This window comes from Acanthopagrus latus, chromosome 10 (genome assembly GCF_904848185.1).
Source record: "Acanthopagrus latus isolate v.2019 chromosome 10, fAcaLat1.1, whole genome shotgun sequence".
NCBI classification, from domain to species: Eukaryota; Metazoa; Chordata; class Actinopteri; order Spariformes; family Sparidae; genus Acanthopagrus; species Acanthopagrus latus.
The window spans coordinates 118,896-139,396 of NC_051048.1; the positions used below are offsets into that span (position 1 = coordinate 118,896).

Below are 20,501 nucleotides of genomic sequence, written 5' to 3' on the forward strand. Positions count from 1 at the left end.
TGTTCACTGCAGTACAAAGCTGAGCGGCTCTCTGCTGCTCCACACTGAGGCTGCGCTGATCGCTGATTACTGTAGGAAACAGATCGACTATAGATATGTACTTTATATGCTCCCACTTCAAAAAACATGAACTATCCCTTTGAATGTACTGGCCCTGCTAACACTGTTAGCATCCTTCAGACAAACCAGTGGATTTTGAATGCAGTGTTAGCATTCTTCAGTCAAGTCACTGAGTGTTGCTAGCAGGGTTAGCATCCAGTATGCAAATCAGTGGTTCAATCTAACACCTGCAACACCTGAACAAACCCGTTGGCTCCATCAGAACCAATGAAAACCCGGTGGCACCACCAGAACTATATGCGACTGAGGGACAGCAGAAGGACAGGTGAGGGGAGGGTGCAGGTGATCTGCAGGTGATGCTTGCGTCAGATGAAGGTGAGGTGTTGGTGCTCCTCCAGGCCGTATTTGTGTTTGTGCTGCTCGAACAGTTCAGTCAGACTCTGCAGGTAAATCTGATGAAGACTGTGGATGTCCTCGCTGCTCGGACTGGGAGTCTGGACCACCGAGATCGGCTTCCCCACTAACAACACAGAGAGAGGGAGGTTAGCTCTGATGCTAACTCGCGCTAACACACCAATATCTCCAGAAACACGATGGGTGAACGTTGTCGTCGTACCGACGGTGTTGATGGGCTTCCTGTAGGGCATCAGTCCAAAGCTGTACTGGAAAACTCCTCTGGCATGAAACAGAGGCATTGCTACTCCCATGATGCTCTGCAGCCGATTCTGTGGACACATGATGTCATCACACACCTTAGCATGATGTCAGCAGTCATCATTAAGATTAAAGGGTTAGCAGCATAGCTAAACTGAAACAACTGAATGAGCTCTGTAGCTAACCTTAACCCACGAGCTTAAGTTAGCCGTTATCCACCTCTGTAGCTGCTGTCAGTTATAGGTAGAGAAGTCAAACATGTCAGTGTGGTAAACAGACAGACAGACAGACAGACAGACAGGTGAACCAGTGAGTGTGTCTGTACCTGCAGCCTCCTCAGAGGAGATCCACTCGGGTTCTCCATCTGATCAAACAGCTCGTTTTCTCCAAAAGAGAAGACAGGAACCAGCTGAGCTCTGCACACACACACACACACACACACACACACACACACACACACACACACACACACACACACACACAGGATCAGTGGATGTCTGGCAGCTCCACCCCTCAGAGCACCTCCCCCTCCACAAGCCCCACTCACCCATGTTTGAGGGCCAGTTTGATGAAGCCCTTCCTGTTTCGGACCTGAAGGAGAAACAGACACAAGATCAGTCGGAGTCAAAAACAAACAAACAAGTTCAGTCTGTGTCACCAACAAACTGCTGCACCTGGAGAGTCAGAGCTCCTGGACGGGCGTCCAGAGCCTCTGGAGCTCCGCCCACCGCAATCACAGCCACGTTACCTCCTTCAGGACGACTGACCAGGTACGACAGGCTGGACTTAGAGCTGGACACCAGGCCTGACACACAGACAGGTGAGAGACAGACAGAGCACAGAGGTCTCACTCTGAGGAGAAAACAGGAACCCAGACAGGAAGTTGTGACACAGTGAACTCTGTCTGATGAAACTGATCGATGGCAGCTGCTCTGAACAGCTGACATCATGTGACCAGCCTCAGGCAGCCAATCAGAGAGCAGCCCTGTGCCTCCTCCTGCACTGACCTGTGACAGTGTTGACTCAGAGCTGATGTAGAAACTGTGGCAGAGGGAGACCTCAGCGAAGTCCTCATGTCTCACTGCATCAGCTGGCAGTCTGACAGAACCACTAACAGGAGCTTCACAGTCCACAGCACCAGACTCCATTCACAAATGTGGTGATTTTAAGAGTGGATGAGTTAAGAAGAACTTTATAAACTCTGTGAAACTCTGTCTCTGACTCATTCTGCATTATTTGGACCTTCTTGTAAATTCAGCAAATGTTCTACATGAACTTCTTTCTGTCCTTGAGTAGAAATGTGGAGTCTGTTTGTCTCAGTGATGGACGGGTTTGTTATACAGAGCAGGAAGTGACATCACATCACAGCTGGTCACTCAGATGGACTGAGAGCTGGACACTGTAATCAGATTTCCCAGGATGGGGACACCAGGTGTGCACAGACAGACAGGTGTACCTCCACACATGATGTAGTCTCTGAAGAGCGGCACTCTGAACCAGAATGGCAGCATCAGCAGGTGAGACGTCAGTCCAGGAAACAGACGAGAGAAACCTGTCGCCTCCGTACAGAAGTTCCCAAACCCCCCCGCTACCAGCACACCTGAGAGACAGACAGGTCCACAGACAGACAGGTCACACAGCTGCCAGCACACCTGAGAGATAGACAGGTCCACAGACAGACGGGTGCGTTTTTCACCGTGCGGATGAAATCCGAAGATGTAGTTTTTCTTTGGATCCAGATCAACAGTTTTAACCAGCTGGAACACAGAGCAGTAATGAATAATCAGTCATCAGTCATCAATCATCAGTGATCAGACCGATGGCTGGGATCAATGTGCAGCAGCTGACCGTCAGGGGGAAGTAGTCCCTGAAGTAGTCCCAGACCCTCCAGGTCCGCAGACACTGTGACCTCCGACCCCCGCTGGTGGGCGTGTCCCAGTCCAACCACAGCCAACCAGCATAGAGCAGGGCCAGCATCCACCAATCAGAGAGAGCCAGGAGGACGAAGGCAGCAAGACAGCACTGAGCTGAGAGACAGACAGGTCATCAGAGAGACAGACAGGTAGAGAGACAGACAGGTTACCGGAGAGACAGACAGGTCATCAGAGAGACAGACAGGTCATCAGAGAGACAGACAGGTAGAGAGACAGACAGGTTACCAGAGAGACAGACGGGTCATCAGAGAGACAGACAGGTTACCAGAGAGACAGACAGGTTACCAGAGAGACAGACAGGTTACCAGAGAGACAGACAGGTTACCAGAGAGACAGACAGGTTTAGAGACACATAAAATTGCTTTTAAACTTTACAAAATGTTAAACAGCCCAACAGGAAATAATTAGAATATGGCTCAAAGAAATTGGGAAAGTGATCTGGGCAGACCATTAGAAACAGTAAAATGGAGTCATATCTGGAAAGATTTACATAAATATAAAAATCAGTAAAGAATAAAAAGATAAATTTTAATATTCACAGAACATATTTTGCTGATGTTCCTCTGCACAGTATGAACCCTTTGTCTCTGACTGCAGCTGGTAAAATGTATAACAGTCTCTGGGTGGAATTATTGGTCACTATGTTGTTTGCAACCACATTATGTCTACTGAACTACATGGACGAGGAGCATGGCCCAAACATAACACAAATTATAATAACCGGATGTATGATGGCCAAAAGATTTTGGGTTTGAGTTCAATCATTCTGTACACGCCTGGTTCACAAACTGTCCTCCTCCCATTGAACCACTGAGATAAATACAGTTTCTCTACATCAGCACCCTGTTTGTTTGTTTGTTTGTTTATCTTTTTCTTCTCCTTTTTCTTCCACACCAAATCCATTTACTTACGGTATATGTAACACATACTTACTGCTTTAGTATACGTTTGTTTAGGTTTTACTATGTTTTTTTCTTTCTTTTTTTTTCTTTCTCTTCTTGTTCTCTCACTTCTACTTGAACCGAAAAATGTATTGTGTATGATCGGGTCTAATTATCTTCGACTCTCTGGCTGCCAGTAAAAATTCAAATGACACAAAAAGGTATAGAGACACACAGGTTGGCAGACAGACAGACAGGTGTAGAGACAGACAGGTCAGAGACAGACAGGTATAGAAACAGACAGGTATACAGACAGACAGGTGTAGAGACAGGCAGGTACAGAGACAGACAGGTATGGAGACATACAGGTCAGAGACAGACGGGTCAGAGACAGACAGGTACAGAGACAGACAGGTGTTAAGACAGACAGGTACAGAGACAGACGGGTACAGAGACAGACGGGTACAGAGACAGACAGGTACAGAGACAGACAGGTGTAGAGACAGACAGGTCAGAGACAGACAGGTATAGAAACAGACAGGTATACAGACAGACAGGTGTAGAGACAGGCAGGTACAGAGACAGACAGGTATGGAGACATACAGGTCAGAGACAGACGGGTCAGAGACAGACAGGTACAGAGACAGACAGGTGTTAAGACAGACAGGTACAGAGACAGACGGGTACAGAGACAGACAGGTACAGAGACAGACGGGTACAGAGACAGACAGGTACAGAGACAGACAGGTGTAGAGACAGACAGGTTACCTAGCCCCAGGAAGGAGAAGACCCACTGCAGTACGGCGGCGGTCTGCAGCCTCCTCCGCAGCGGGATGTTCAGCGGGGCGAACTCGACCTTCATGCCGGCGGTCGCGCTCCTTGACCCGGCTTGGAGCGCTGCGACCTCGCGGTGTCTCCGCCTGGGAGTCTGAGGGTCTCCGTTTGTCTGCTGCTGCTGCCTGTCTGTCGCTCTGCCTGTCTGTGTGTGTGTCTGTGTGTGTGTGTCTGTGTGTGTGTGTGTGTGTGTTGTGTGTGTTGGTGGGTCCTCCAGCAGTCTGTGTTACTAAAGTTTAAACTTTATTTAAATCTCTCCTCAGTCTGGCTTCACTCTCAAACCTAACAAACACGCTCCTACACACGACTCTACTGCACATGCGTACTGGACCCGCCCCTCTGGGTGTAATCCTCTCGGCCAATCAGAGGACAAAACATGTCGGGGGCGAGCCCGGAATCAAGCGCGTTCATGCTGATGGAAGGACCTGCTGATGTGAAGATAAAAAGTTATTCAAATATAAATAAATGATAATGTTGGCGTCACTGATCAATCATGCTGTTTATATTTATTTATTAGTTTAATGTTGTTCATGACGAGAAGACACAAAATAAAGTTAAATGTTAAGTCAGCAGTTTACATCATTTTATTTTATAATATTTTAAACTTTTCAATAAGAAACTGAACTTTAATCTTCATGATGTCATCAAATTACAACAAAATTGATCAGACACAGTGTGTTGTATCTAATCCGTGAGCCTGACTCCGCCCCCTCCACCTGACTCAGGTGAACCCAGCAGAGACTCGGTGTTGTGTCAGAGCAGCTTGGTGCTGTCCAGCTTCAGGTTGCACTGCACCCATTATCAATTCTGATCGATCAATTCAATCATTTTTCACCTCCACATAATGAGAGCGTGATGGACTGAAGGTAGTCCACTGCCGCGTGCTCTAATGTGTGTGCGACGACACATGACGAGCTTCTGCACCGGACTCTGGCGGCAGCGACCCGACGCGAAACGGCACCGGGACGATGGGAGGAGCCTCTGACATCAGGGTGGACTGAGGTCCACATGAGCCTGACGACAATAGATTTATATAAACATGAAACGTCTTTATTACTTTAAACATCAACACAGACTGGGTCCAAGAACACGTCCATACACAGTGTGAAAACCTGAGACCTCTGGTCCACATCAGTCCACAGACCTCATGTCCACATCAGTCTACAGACCTCATGTCCACATCAGTCTACAGACCTCAGGTGCACATCAGTCTACAGACCTCAGGTGCACATCAGTCCACAGACCTCAGGTCCACATCAGTCTACAGACCTCAGGTCTGTATCAGTTCACAGACCTCAGGTCCACATCAGTCCACAGACCTCAGGTCCACATCAGTCTACAGACCTCAGGTGCACATCAGTCTACAGACCTCAGGTGCACATCAGTCCACAGACCTCAGGTCCACATCAGTCTACAGACCTCAGGTCTGTATCAGTTCACAGACCTCAGGTCCACATCAGTCCACTCACTCCACCGAATGATCCAGACACAGAGAGTCTAACAGATTGAAGATACAGATCTTTATTTAAAGAACAACAGTCTGCTGCCATCACATAAACAAACTACATGAACACAGACGGAACATAAACAATAATAACAATATATGTAAACAAGAATAACACATAAATTATAACACATAAACAATAATAATGTGCTCACACATGAAGAACAGAACAACATGCAGCTGGTTCAGCTCACTCAGATCAAACGAAAGGTTCATTCCACTGATTTCAACCCTCTGTAGTTTGGTCAGAAGTCAGGTGCATCATGGGAAATGTAGGATCCACAACGGTCTCTATGATGGACTTCCTGTTTGATTAAAGTCCAACTGTAACTGGATTTCAATCAGTTGATAGGACTGATTACCATAACCACGCCCCCCTAACATCAGAGTTCAATTCAGCCAATCACAGTCCACCGTCACTGACCCCCTCTGAATTAATCTGATTACAAAATGGCCACCACTCGTAAACCTCAGTGATCATCACCATGTTGTGATTCTTCAGGTGATCTGAAATCAGAGTGATGAAGAGTCATGATGAAGAGTCATGATGAAGAGTCATGACGAAGAGTGATGAAGAGTGATGATGAAGAGTGATGATGAAGAGTGATGATGAAGAGTGATGAAGAGTGATGATGAAGAGTGATGAAGAGTGATAATGAAGAGTGATGATGAAGAGTGATGATGAAGAGTGATGAAGAGTGATGACGAAGAGTGATGAAGAGTGGGCCGCAGACCACCTGACTGTCATCCACCTGAACTCCACCTGGTCTTCATCAGTCCATGAACCTGAGGAAACAGTCTGAACTGTTCCTTCAGATCTGAATGAGCTGACACTGAATCAGAGACCTTCTTTTATTTCATAAACAAGACTTTTATTTTGGAACAGCCTGTGACAGGATGTGTTCTCTCTGCTGGCCTCATGTTACCACTGGATCAGGTCCTGGACTCTAGTGTGGACTGAGAGTAATCCATCTGGTTTATTAAGGGATCCTGAGAGTGTGCAATACCTCTGTCCACCAGCAGAGACATCCTGTCAAACTAAAAACTACAAAACCTCTGAGATCTCGCCACAGGAAGTGATGTCATGTTGTTCTGCTTCATACAGGTGAGGGGCTGCTCTTCAGTCTAAATGGCTCACAACAGGGGGAAGAATTATAATATGCTAGTCTAGATCTGGACTACACCTGGACTAGATCTGGACGACACCTGAATTACTTTTGAACTACACCTGGACAACATCTGGCCTGTACCTGAACTTCACCTTGGCTACATCCAATCTTCACCTGGACTTCACCTGGACTTCACCTAGCCTGTACCTAGATTTAATCTGGCCTGTACCTGGACTTCACTTGGCCTGTACCTGGACTTTACCTGAATTTCACCTGGACTAAATCTGACCTGTACCTGGATTTAATCTGGCCTGTATCTGGACTTCACCTGGCTTGTATCTAGACTTCACCTGGACTACATCTGGACTACACCTAGCCTGTAACTGGACTTCACCTGGACTACATCTGGACTTCACCTAGCCTGTACCTGGACCTACCTGGACTACATATGACCTGTACCTGGACTTCACCTGGCTTGTATCTAGACTTCACCTGGACTACATCATGGCTACACCTGGCCTGTACCTGGACTTCACCTGGCCTGTACCTGGACTTCACCTACCCTTTACCTGGACTTCACCTGGACTTCACCTGGCCTTCACCTGGCCTGTACCTGGACTACACATGTCAAGGATTACAGTCCTACCACCCTTGGTGGTCTACTGGAGAGGTGGATCAGGTCTGACAGCCACCTCAGCGGCTTCAATGGGGACAGAAAGTCATTCTGGATTTAATCAGACCTGCTTCAATCACAGAGGATCCAGAGCTGCAGAGATAACGACAAGGTGTGTTTCAGGTGAGGCGGAGTCTTACACATTAGAGGCGGGTCTTTTATACAGAGGGAGGGGTCGAGTGGGAGAGGCTGTTATCAAATGGGAGGGGCTTGTTACCTCTGGGTTTGTTGTGTCGGTGTCTACAGGACAGCAGAGTGAGTAACAGGCTGAGCAGCAGAACCAGGAGCAAAGACAGAAGTCTGCAGAGACACAATCAAACATGTTCCATCACAGACCTGCAGGTGAGTCGCCTTGTTAAGAGCAGACCATGTTAACTGGTGACTCCCTGCCTGTCCTGTCTGGACTCAGGCTAGATGTAGCATCTTAAGCTAGCGACTCATTGAGAGCCAACAAGCTAACATTCCATCTGTAGCTCAGCGCTACGTCACATGTTCCACTGCTCTGATTGGCTGTTGGTATTTGAAGATAAAAGCTTCTGTCTAATTAAAGGTGATTGATTCTTACATCACAGTGAGGAGGATCCACACTTCAGGAGCAGAGACTGTGAGGAGAAGAAGAAGAAGAAGAAGAAGAAGAAGAAGAAGAAGAAGAAGAAGAAGAAGAAGAATTATCAGACAGCAGAGACCCTCCTCTGAGAACTTGTTGAGACTAATTGGTCTCATGGTGGAAGAAGAAAATGAGCTGCAGTCAGGTGAGGTTACCTGGATAGTCAGTTGGAGTTGCTGTCGTGGTGACATTTCCACACAGCGAGTCGGCGAACGCGGAACAGTTGACCAGGGTGACCTGATCAGTAGCTGCAACACACAGATCAATCAGTCACTCAGTTATCAGTCTGAAGACAACACATGAGGTGTGTAGAACAAGGTGAGCTTTAAACATAGGCAGGTGTGCAGGTGTGTTTACCTGAGCAGTCAGTGCACAGACTACACTGGACTCCTTCAAACCTCACTTCATTGTCCACCGTCACTTCAGAGCAGTTCGTCCTCACAAAGTAACCTGAGGAGCAGACAGGAAGTCAGAACCAGGTACCAGGTGTCATCTGGATCGTCCGGATCATCTGCACTGTGATTGGTCAGTTACCTTCATCACATGTTGGACACCTGAGCATCTGCAGCAGCTGTGCAGCACCAGGGTCAAAGGTCATCTTCAGCAGCAGACACAGCATGCTCACCTGGAATCAGACAGAACATGTCCACATTGAAGCTGTTGGTTCTGTCTCCCTAGCAACAACATTCTGCGTTAACACTGCGGTGACCTGTCACCTGCATACCAGAGGAGGCCCCGCCCCCTGCATACGCACGCACGCACGCACACACACACACACACACACACACACACACACACACACACACATACACTCACACACTTGTCTGCAGCACCAGACTACATGCTGTCTTTCACATCTCATAAACTCATAAACTGATCAGCTGGTGAGGTCAGAGACCACATCAGACCAGGTCCACACTGAAAACCACTGAGCTCAGACCTGTCACACCTGGATCAGGTTTAAAGAAACCTTTGAAACCAGATTTACACCTGTGGAAAAAAAAAGAGACTCAGAGACTAAGAACTAGCTCACAAATTCAGAACCAGGTCACAAACTCAGAACCAGCCCACTGACTGAAAACCAGCTTACAGAATCTATTCAATATTTCAGGTGTTAGTGAAATAAACAGTCACCTGTCAGCACTCACCTGCAGTCTGTCCATGATGTCGTCACGGTAACACCGATCCAAGTGACACACTGCGCTGACACCAGGAGTTCTTATGAACGAGCTACTCCCTCCTCCACAGGTAATCCCTGTTAGCTCCACCCCCTGACGCCATCAAACACACCTCTTATTTGTGTCTGTGTTTCCATGGTGACGGTGTGGACAGGAAGTGCTGACAGCCTTCATGCTGCAGGTGTGACAGGAAGTAAACTCACAGGATTAACTGAGGGTTGGTCCAGGTGACGCTGTACAGGTGAGCTTCTCTCACATTCATTCATCAGCATCAGAGTTACAGATGTTTTACTACTGAACCTCATGAAGCAACAACGAGTCTGTTCTGATCGTTAAGAGGCTCACACACACACTTGAAAACACACACCTGCACACACACACCTGGACACACCTGCACACACACACTTGAAAACACACACCTGCACACACACACCTGGACACACCTGCACACACAGCGACAGGTGAGGATGTACCTGAGTTTTACTTAGAGTAAATTTAAATCTCAGTGACGCTCAACTTATTTCATGTAAAGAACAAAATGATGAATTTCTTTAAACAACTGCAACATATTAGATATTGATCAGATATTGATCATATTGTTCACACATTGGTCACATGTTAATCACCTATTGATCACAGAGGAATTCTTTGCACATGAAGTGATTGTTTTTGTCCGTCCTGTTGGAGCTTGTTGTTTTGTTCGTCTGCAGCTTGTCTTGACATCGACTCACAGGTAAACTGAACAGGTAGAAACTCTTCTGTGATCTTTGTCCAGGTGAGTCCAGCTGTGTGTTCACTCCTCATGTAATCACAGACGGACGCATCTTTCTCGTGATGATGCTGCAGACAGAAAGTCACATGCCTGTGTGAAAACATCTGTGTGATATCTGAAGATCAGTGTTGTGTATGCAGGCACAGCAGGTTTCAGGTGTGATGACATCACTGTGTTTACCTGTCTCTACCTGTCCCTCCTGTGGCAGCCGTCTCTGTTCACAGCTGAAACACTGAAACCAGATACATTTTGTTCATACAGCCCAGAATCACAGCCACGTTGCTTCAGTGGGCTTTAGTTAAAGGTGAAGCGCTGGTTTCAGTGCAGCTCTGATGACTGTCAGTATCATCCAGGTGGAGATGTGATCTGCATGGCTGACAGGTAACTCTCACTGATCATGACTCACACTGATACTGATGTTTCTCTTTGCTGCGCTCCGTCTCTCAACAACTAAACATACCTGAAAAAACAAGTTCCAACAGGTGAGCTGAAGAGGAACAGGAGGCACGTGGCTCTGCTACTCTGTAAAACATGTTCAGACGTCAAACCATCACTGAGATCTCATCCGTCAGTTATTGATCAGCATATTGATCGATCACTCTGAGGAGAATTTCTATCTGTACAGAACTAAATTACTAATCGCTTTATACACATGAATGTTTGTTCATACTCACACAGTTTCATGTGTAACATTAATCTGTTCCACTCGGAGGTGGCAGGGGGCGTGTTTCCGGCCGCAGACACTCAGATCAGAAGAAGACGAAGAAGAAAAAGAAGACGAAGAAGAGGGAGGAGGAGGGAGTTTGGTGCTGTTAGGTGAGGACACTTTAACACCTGTGAAGTTTACCTTCTGTCTCAGTACGCCTGTCTGCGGCTTCACGGTTCAGACACACTCAGGTTTGTTAGCACAGCACGTTAGCTAGCCTACGTTAGCTCCTAACATGCTAACAGCGGTGCTGCTGCTGTGGTTAGCTTCTCTCCCGCTAGCTGAGAGCCTTTAGTCTGAAGGTAAATAGGCTTCCATTATCGGACACACACTCCTCAGCTGTCCGACCTCCGTCAGTTCTGATCGATACGTTCACACATCGATCCGTTTGTGTCAGTCAGTCTGAACACAGACACAAACGGAGGATGGGAGCACCAAACTCCTTTCTAAAAACGGCCGTTTTAGTGTTTATTGGCTCTTTATAAGACCGGGACATGACTGAAGTATCTGTGCTTATGTTGTGTTTCTTTTAATTAGTTCGGTTTGCAGTCTTAATATGAACCAGACAACATGACAGTGAGGTCTCTGCTATTTAAACGATCGGCTGGTTTCAGTCCGAGGCTGCAGGAGTCTCTGTTTGTGCCCACGTGGACTGTTTATGAATGTGACTCATCCCGAATTTAACGTAACAACTTAATCTTTATGAAACTTGTTGGAAATGTTTCTACAAGGTCAGGCTACTTCCCAGTATGGATAAACTTTAAGTTGCCAGATATTTGTATGGAGTCTGGGGTGGCGCTTCTCTGCACAGTTGTGTGATGTAGCGTGTGATGTCACTGCCTGACATAACACTGTATTGAGTCTTTGATAAGTTTTAGCATTAGCATTTATTAGCATGTTTTCAGCGTGATTTAAGTGAAGTCAGACTGCAGCGGTTTGTGCAGCTTCAGGTTTTTAAATCCTTCACACTGGTTTCTAAACACACCTGCCTGCATTGTGTTTACCTGTTTGATCAGCAGGTGCTTTGTTACTGTGGAGACCACTGTTACAAAAGAGGACCACAGTGAGGTCATCATGGCGAACAAGACAGAGGTCCATGCCTCAGACCAAATCTCCTCTCCTGATGAAGAGCTAACGAAGCCCGCTGGACGCCGTCCCCGCCGCCGAGCTGCCGCCACTTTTGGTAGGCGAGTCCAGAGAGGGAAGAGGCGGGGTGCAGGTGAGAAGAGGTGTGGTCAGAAGGAGAAGAGACGAGGGCAGGAAGACAAGAAGGAGGGCGTGACGGTGAAGAGGACATGGAGCGACGGGAAGCGGCGGTGGGATAAGAAACATTACTGTGTGTTTTGTCGGCGACCACAGGTGAAGATTGCTCGCCACCTGCTGAGGAAACACGCTGACCAACAGGAAGTGGCCGCCGCCAGTGTGCTGCCGACAGGCTCCAAACAACGCCACGTACTGCTGGAGCACCTGCGCTGCAGGGGCAACTACCTGCACAACATTGAGGTGTGTTTATCTGTTTATTTACCTGTCTGTCTGTTCATCTGTCTGTCTGCACAGCACTAAAGCCTGACTTCCAGTGTACCCGCCCACCTGTCTGTCTCTCAGGTGATCAGACAGGGTAATGGTGAGATCGTCCCGTGGCGTCAGCCCTCAGAGGAAGTTGATGCGAGGAACTACCTGCCCTGCCCACTCTGCCTCGGGTTCTTTCTTCGTGCTGACCTGTGGAAACATCAGGCGTCCTGTCGTAAGAAGATGACCTCTGATCCTTCTACAGACTCAGCCTCCACGGCAGAGAAGACCACTGACCCTGTGCAGGACACAACAGGTGATTCAGGAAGTAAGTTGGATCCACCAGACAACCGGACCTCCAAGACAGAGGCCACGCAGTCTGACCCCTCAGGAGACACAACCAAAACAGACCAGATCAGGGCCTCTGAGACCAGTGCCAAACGACTCATTAGCTGTGATCCTGGAGTGGATCAGAACACGACCTCTCACCCTGGCACAGACCGGCCCAGGAAGCGCACCAGGGTCCAAGCTGCAGCATCCCGTCTCCTTCCAATTTCCAGTGGAGCATCTGAGAGCTGCAGTGAAGTCCTGCACCGGATGAACCAGGACCACGTCTCACACCAGGTCTGAACACCTGTCTGTCTACCTGTCTGTTTCTCTACCTGTCTTTGTGTTAACAACCCTCTTCCTCGCTCTGTCCAGGTCAAATCTGATTGGCTGATATGTAAATTTGGAAACAAGTTAATGGAGAATCAGGACGGCAGCCAAAGGAGGTACGACTATGTCAGTCAGAAGCTGCGGGAGCTTGGCAGGTTCCTCCTGGCTGCTAAATCTCTGGACTCGAGCGTTCAAACCCTGCATGACCTTCTGGCTCCGGGCTGCCTCAGCCTGGTGCTGGACGCTGCCAGGAAGGCATCCGGATACCGCTGGAGCCGCCCTCCGTTGGCGGTTAAGACGACACTTAAGACGGTTTGTGAGATTGCCATTGGAGAGAGTCTGCAGGACGGAGACTGGGAGGCTGCAGCCAAGACCACTGACTTCTACCACCTGCTTGGAAGGGAGTGGGACAACCTGGGGCTGTTGAACCCCGACACAGGTAATGCCTGAGTCGACCCCGGCACAGGTGGTGCCCGAGTCAGCCCCGAAAGAGCTGACACCTGGGCCAGGGTTAGTCTTGTCTGGGTAGGGACCAGAGTTTGAACACTTCTGTGACTCTGGTCTCTGCTGGGTTCAGGTCTTGTTGCACTTGAACTTGAACACCACTGATTGTTTTGTTGAATCGGGTTATTTTCTCCTTTCTCCAGCAGGAGGAGCTAAGATGAAGAAACAATCATTCCAATCAAGAAGTGAGAATGAGTGTAAAGAGCGGAGTCCAGAGCAGTCTGATCCAAGACCAGAGGGTGAGTCCTGATCCTGACCTCTGACCTCCAGGTCCCAACAGTTAGTACTCATCATAAACCAGAATCTGACTTTCAATCAGTAGGACACAAACATCATCCACACAAGCACTAGAGGTGTGAGCCTTCACTGGCATCACAGTTTGATTTGATTAAGATTCAGCTGTCAGTGATTCTCGATGCATCTCGGTGTTTGTCATCCTCATGATCTTCATCACTGCACACAGCTACTCTTCATCATTTAAATTCCCTGTTTATTCAGGAAGTCCTTCCAAAAATCCAACTTTAGCGGTTAACAAAAAAGCTGCATCTTTTCAATACACAAACGTTACAAAACAAAACATTGATCCATCTGCAGTGTCTGACACGTTTGGTATAATCTACAATAATATAGTTTCACACGGCAGCTTTAAGATAAAACTTGTTGACTCGGCTGCATCTCTCTCAGAGCTGGACGGAGAAGTTGACAGCAGCTCCTCAGTTCTCAGCTGATTAGCTGCTGTAACAGTTATTCTTTATGGCTGAAGACATTAGCTTCAGGAGAAAATGACTAAAGTTGTCTCATCCAGTTTGTGATGATCTCTGCCTACATCAGTAATGTTGGCTTAATGTCCGCCCATAATTCAAAGCATGGGAGCAAATTAACTTTATTGTCCAGCTGATGCCGGACAGTCAACATGAGCTGCAGACGCTTGATTATGATCCACCTCTGCATCAATCAGTATCCTCCACACCTCTAGCAAGTACACAAGTGAACAAACTCTGCGTGCACTCTTACACACAGGTAGATGTAAGTAACGTCGGTCCTCAAGGGGAGGACACAGATCTGTTCGGACCATTTCCATGTCACATTAGTAAACACACTAGTGTACAGAAGGAAGAGGCAAGAAATAGATGAGGTAAGAACACGTGACAGAGTTGAATAAGTTAGAGATAATGTATAGAATGGTGGTCACTATCGGGAAAATAAGTCCTGACAGCAAAATACAGTGGGGCAAATAAGTATTTAGTCAACCACTAATTGTGCAATTTCTCCCACTTGAAAAGATTAGAGAGGCCTGTAATTGTCAACATGGGTAAACCTCAAACATGAGAGACAGAATGTGGACAAAAAACCCAGAAAATCACATTGTTTGATTTTTAAAGAATTTATTTGCAAATCATGGTGGAAAATAAGTATTGGGTCAATACCAAAAGTTCATCTCAATACTTTGTTATGTACCCTTTGTTGGCAATAATGGAGGCCAAACGTTTTCTGTAACTCTTCACAAGCTTTTCACACACTGTTGCTGGTATTTTGGCCCATTCCTCCATGCAGATCTCCTCTAGAGCAGTGATGTTTTGGGGCTGTCGTTGGGCAACACGGACTTTCAACTCCCTCCACAGATTTTCTATGGGGTTGAGATCTGGAGACTGGCTAGGCCACTCCAGGACCTTGAAATGCTTCTTACGAAGCCACTCCTTTGTTGCCCTGGCTGTGTGTTTGGGATCATTGTCATGCTGAAAGAACCAGCCACGTCTCATCTTCAATGGCCTTGCTGATGGAAGGAGATTTTCACTCAAAATCTCTCGATACATGGCCCCATTCATTCTTTCCTTTACACAGATCAGTCGTCCTGGTCCCTTTGCAGAAAAACAGCCCCAAAGCATGATGTTTCCACCCCCATGCTTCACAGTGGGTATGGTGTTCTTCGGATGCAATTCAGTATTCTTTCTCCTCCAAACACGAGAACCTGTGTTTCTACCAAAAAGTTCTATTTTGGTTTCATCTGACCATAACACATTCTCCCAGTCCTCTTCTGGATCATCCAAATGCTCTCTAGCGAACCGCAGACGGGCCTGGACCTGTACTGGCTTCAGCAGGGGGACACGTCTGGCAGTGCAGGATTTGAGTCCCTGGCGGCGCATAGTGTTACTGATAGTAGCCTTTGTTACTGTGGTCCCAGCTCTCTGTAGGTCATTCACTAGGTCCCCCCGTGTGGTTCTGGGATTTTTGCTCACCGTTCTTGTTATCATTTTGACGCCACGGGGTGAGATCTTGCATGGAGCCCCAGATCGAGGGAGATTATCAGTGGTCTTGTATGTCTTCCATTTTCTAATAATTGCTCCCACAGTTGATTTCTTTACACCAAGCATTTTACCTATTGCAGATTCAGTCTTCCCAGCCTGGTGCAGGTCTACAATTTTGTCTCTGGTGTCCTTCGACAGCTCTTTGGTCTTGGCCATAGTGGAGTTTGGAGTGTGACTGACTGAGGTTGTGGACAGGTGTCTTTTATACCGATAATGAGTTAAAACAGGTGCCATTAATACAGGTAACGAGTGGAGCCTCGTTAGTTAGACCTCTTTGACAGCCAGAAATCTTGCGTCTTTGTAGCTGACCAAATACTTATTTTCCACTCTAATTTGGAAATAAATTCTTTAAAAATCAAACAATGTGATTTTCTGTTTTTTTCCACATTCTGTCTCTCATGGTTGAGGTTTACCCATGTTGACAATTACAGGCCTCTCTAATCTTTTCAAGTAGGAGAACTTGCACAATTGGTGGTTGACTAAATACTTATTTGCCCCACTGTAGCTTAGAAACAGTCTTAGTCTCAGTCTTAGTCTGATTGGATGGAGAGCGTCTGTGAACAGCAGTTTTCAAGTCTTGCCAGAGATTGTCAAGTGGATTTAGGTCTGGACTTTGACTGGGCCATTCTAACACATGACTGTGCTTTGATCTAAACCGTTCCATTGTAGCTCTGGCTGTATGTTTAGGCTCGTTGTCCTGCTGGAAGGTGAACTTCTGCCCCAGTCTCAAGTCTTTTGCAGACTCTAACAGGTTTTCTTCCACGACTGTCCTGTATTTAGCTCCATCCATCTCCCTCAACTCAGACCAGCTTCCCTGTCCCTGCTGAAGAAAAGCATCTCCACAGCATGATGCTGCCACCACCATGTTTCACAGTGAGGATGGTGTGTTCAGGGTCATGTGCAGTGTTAGTTTTCTGCCACACATAGTGTTTTGCATTTAGGCCAAAAACTTCAATTTTGGTCTCGTCTGACCAGAGCACCTTCCTCCACATGTTTGTGTGCCCCCCACATGGCTTGTGGCAAACTGCATGGCTTTGTTTCAACAATGGCTCTCTTCTTGCCACTCTTCCATAAAGGCCTGAGTTGTGGAGTGCATGACTCTCCCACCTGAGCTGTGGATCTCTGCAGCTCCTCCAGAGTTATCATGGGCCTCTTGGCTGCTTCTCTGATCAATGCTCTCCTTGCCCAGCCTGTTAGTTCAGGTGGACGGTCATGTCTTGGTTGGTTTGCAGTTGTGCCATACTCTTTCCATTTTCAGGTGATGGATTGAACAGTGCTCTGTGAGATGTTCAAAGCTTGGGATATTTTTTCATATCCTAACCATGCTTTAAACTTCTCCACAACTGTATCCCTGACCTGTCTGGTGTGTTTTTTGGGCTTCATGATGTTGTTTGTTCACTAATATTCTCTATCAAACCTCTGAGGCTTTTACAGAACAGCTGTATTTACACTGAGATTAGATTACACACAGGTTGACTCCATTTACTAATTAGGGGACTCCTGAAGGCAACTGGTTGCACTGGAGTTTATTTAAGGGTATCAGAGTAAAGGGGGCGGAATACTTTTGCACGTCACACTTTTCTGTATTTTATTTGTAAAAAAAAATTTAAACCATGTATCATTTTCCTTCCACTTCAGTTATGCCCCACTTTGTGTTGATCTATCACATAAAGTCCCATTAAAATACTTTTCCATTTGTGGTTAAAACGTGACAAAATGTGGAAAAGTTCAAAGTGGTGTGAATACTTTTGCAAGGCACTGTATGTGGACCATGTTTCTCGCCCACATCTTTACTCGTAACCCCTAAACTACAAACCTGTCAGGGTTCATGAGCGAGCAGATGATGCTGTTTGAACTGGCTGTGTTTCTGTCTACCTGTCTGTAGCTCCGTCACAGACCAGTGACCAACCATTGACCTCCATGATTCCTCCAGAGTCCAGACAGCAGACAGGTGGGTCTCCTGTGGGGGTGTCACGATTCTCCAAATCCTCGATTCGATTCCATTTTCGATTCTAAGGTCGATGCGATTCTCGATTCTTACATTTATTTATTTTAAAGCACAGGTTGCTGTGCCATTTTTAGACTAGACTTTTATGCAACATAATATCTGACCTTTGTTCTCAATGTACCACACTACACTGTCAAATCTAAAACATTTACTAACAAGGTAACGTAACAATAATTTATATCTTCAGTATATGCAAACTTAAACATAATAACTTGCCATCTAGTTGCCATTGTTGTCAGAGTGGCGTAGCCCCTTTCAGGAAGAGGGTGGTGTGTGAGTGTGTTCGTGCGGAGTGTGACTGAATGGGAGAGGAAGGAGAAGTGAAAGGAGTAGCAGGAGTAACGACAGCAATAAACTGTACAATATAGTCTTCAGTCTGGCTGTGAATGAAGGCGACGGCTCCTCCAGATACATTAAAGCTCCCTGGTATTATTTCCCGAGCAGCTTAACACATGACAGTGTTTCACCCTGAAGATAAACACAAACTTCGGTCCTGGAGGAATCATCTCCCCTGTGCTGCCCGACACGGTCCAGGAGCTGAACAGGATGGTGTAACACCATGCTGTCGTCTGATTGGCTGCAGCTAACAGCTGCTGGCTTAGCTAGCAGCTAAGTTACAGGAGGTCGACTCGCAGCACTTCAACACGTGTGTGTTTTTTTTCCGCTTGGCAAGCAGACCAGACGTGACATGGAGGCGTGGCAGCATCGACAATCCTATTTTTTTAATTCTAAGTTGGAGATTTAGACTTAATTCTTCGGTCGATTTCGATTTAAAATCGAAATCGTGACACCCCTAGTCTCCTGAATTCAAGTGAAACCTGAAACCTGTTGAAGGGGTCTGTCTGATATTTCCTTTCCTGTTTGTGTCTGTCTTTCAGTCCCTGTGGTTCCCAGGAAGGTCCGACGTCGCCCATGGTCGTCTGCAGAGAAGGAGGCAGTCTGGAGACAGCTGGGAGTCCACGTACTGTTCCAGTCGGTACCAGGAAAGGAGGTCTGTCAGCGCTGTCTGGACCGGGAACCTGTCCTCAGAGGACGACACTGGAAAGACATCAAGAACCAGATCCATAACCAGATCCAGAGCCAGAAAAAGCAGCAGTTCCATGCGCAGATGGACCTTCAGGAGAAGCAAGAACACGATCAAACCCAGAACCAGATGGATCAAAATGACCAGAATAAGAAGAAACCCCAGTACCAAGTCCAGATGGATACCCATGACCAGGACCACATCCAGAACAATAAAAAACAGCAGTACCAGGCCCAGCTGGACCACCCTCAGATCCACAAAAAGCAGCTGTGCTATGCTAGACTGGACCACCAGGACCACATTCAGGTCCAAAAGAAGCAGTTGTACCAAATGGACCAGCAGACCCAGGGACTGCAGACCACCCTGGACCGGGACCCTTCTTTATTGACAGGTACACTTTACGGACATGACGTGCCACAACAAGCCCCTCTGTTGGACCGGGACCCCACCATCAGTCCATACCCACTTCCACACCGGACCCTGGGGCCTCACATTGACCAGCTGCTGTCCAGAACAGACTGGACTGAAGAGTCTTTGTCTCAGCACTTCCCAGTCAGCAGGCAGCTAGACAGGAACCTGCTCCAGGACCCAGCACCAGGAGGACTGCCAGCCAATGCACATTCAGGACACGTCCACTTCTGATGGACACGTCCACTAATGACGATACTGTTTGATGAAGCAGAACGGCTCCTTAAAGGAACCGTTCTTCCTCTGCTCCTCCTGATGATATAAAGTCAGGTGCAGTGTCGTAGTCCACAGGACAGTTCTGGAGCTTCACAGTAAAACAGAGTTGTAGCATTCTGCTAAACAACTGAAGCAGCTGGAGACATGATTTACATCAGGTTCAGAGTGTTTGCTGTCTGTCTCCATGGTGACAAAGACGAAGGTCCATCTGTGGCATAATTGATATTTACAGATGATCCCTTTAATAGTACTGTTCTCCAGCCAATCACCTGTCAGTATTGTTGTTGTCAGTTGTCCTGCCGATGGATTACTGATGACTCTGTTTTCACCTGGACTGGTGTCCATGGTAACTGATGCTGCACACCTGAGCCGGGATGGACGATAGTCTCTATGAGCCATATAGATTTTCAGACTGGCATGTTAGTGATGTCAACATACGAGGCAGGTTTGTTGCCACGAGCAGCTGGAGTGATGGACGGTGTCGGAGCCGAGTGTTGCTCCAGGCTGAGTCGGGACCACAGACGTAAACAAATGATGAAATAAACTCTCTGACATCATCATGAGGCTTTGTGTTGTCATACTTATATGGCTGATTGGTCCATTTAGTGCAGAATAGTCACATGACAAATTAAAATAATCTTTGTATGTGAACAGGCCCTGGAGAACAAAACAGTCAGTCTGGATCTGTTGAACCTGATTCAGTAGTCCAGTCTTCTGGTCCTCTAGTCTTCTGCTCAGAGGTATTTTAGTCATTTAGTCCTCTCTCCTCTGGTCCTCTGGTCCTCTGGTCCTCCCTCCTCTGGTCCTCCCTCCTCTGGTCCTCTCTCCTCTGGTCCTCTGGTCCTCTGGTCCTCTCTCCTCTGGTCCTCTAGTCTTCTGCTCAGAGGTATTTTAGTC

The 20,501-nt window shown here is 47.2% G+C and overlaps 2 protein-coding genes across 3 annotated transcripts; one reads left to right on the plus strand and one right to left on the minus strand.

Annotated features, from left to right (window-relative positions):
• Positions 1–75: 75 nt before the first annotated feature.
• On the minus strand, positions 76–4,766 carry mogat3a (monoacylglycerol O-acyltransferase 3a). 2 transcript variants are annotated; one of them, XM_037111004.1, is made up of 9 exons: positions 4,298–4,391; positions 2,563–2,741; positions 2,411–2,471; positions 2,171–2,314; positions 1,389–1,519; positions 1,262–1,305; positions 1,040–1,130; positions 677–785; positions 76–580 (listed from the first exon to the last, which is right to left on the minus strand). In XM_037111004.1, exons 1-9 carry the CDS (start codon positions 4,389–4,391, stop codon positions 426–428), a joined length of 1,008 nt encoding a protein of 335 aa, XP_036966899.1. In that variant the 3' UTR covers positions 76–425. The 2 variants fall into 2 exon arrangements, with proteins under 2 accessions (XP_036966899.1, XP_036966900.1); XM_037111005.1 differs by lacking the exons at positions 76–580; positions 677–785 and adding an exon at positions 849–944 and having other exon boundaries at positions 4,298–4,766.
• A 5,380-nt stretch (positions 4,767–10,146) lies between these two features.
• Positions 10,147–20,164, plus strand: LOC119027801. Its single transcript, XM_037113256.1, has 8 exons — positions 10,147–10,167; positions 10,919–11,022; positions 11,932–12,415; positions 12,518–13,045; positions 13,124–13,517; positions 13,726–13,821; positions 17,774–17,839; positions 18,775–20,164. Exons 3-8 carry the CDS (start codon positions 11,987–11,989, stop codon positions 19,560–19,562), a joined length of 2,301 nt encoding a protein of 766 aa, XP_036969151.1. The 5' UTR covers positions 10,147–10,167; positions 10,919–11,022; positions 11,932–11,986; the 3' UTR covers positions 19,563–20,164.
• Positions 20,165–20,501: the final 337 nt, after the last annotated feature.

Bases quoted from the DNA above. Each gene is read 5' to 3' on its own strand.
- LOC119027801 (XM_037113256.1), top strand. From the start codon at position 11,987: ATGGCGAACAAGACAGAGGTCCATGCCTCAGACCAAATCTCCTCTCCT. The intron at 12,416-12,517 runs GTGTGTTTATCT...TCTGTCTCTCAG, and splicing joins ACTACCTGCACAACATTGAG to GTGATCAGACAGGGTAATGG. The intron at 13,822-17,773 runs GTGAGTCCTGAT...ACCTGTCTGTAG, and splicing joins GTCTGATCCAAGACCAGAGG to CTCCGTCACAGACCAGTGAC.
- mogat3a (XM_037111004.1), bottom strand. From the start codon at position 4,391: ATGAAGGTCGAGTTCGCCCCGCTGAACATCCCGCTGCGGAGGAGGCTG. The intron at 2,315-2,410 runs GTGAAAAACGCA...TCTGTCTCTCAG, and splicing joins CTTCGGATTTCATCCGCACG to GTGTGCTGGTAGCGGGGGGG. The intron at 581-676 runs GTACGACGACAA...CTGTGTTGTTAG, and splicing joins GAAGCCCATCAACACCGTCG to TGGGGAAGCCGATCTCGGTG.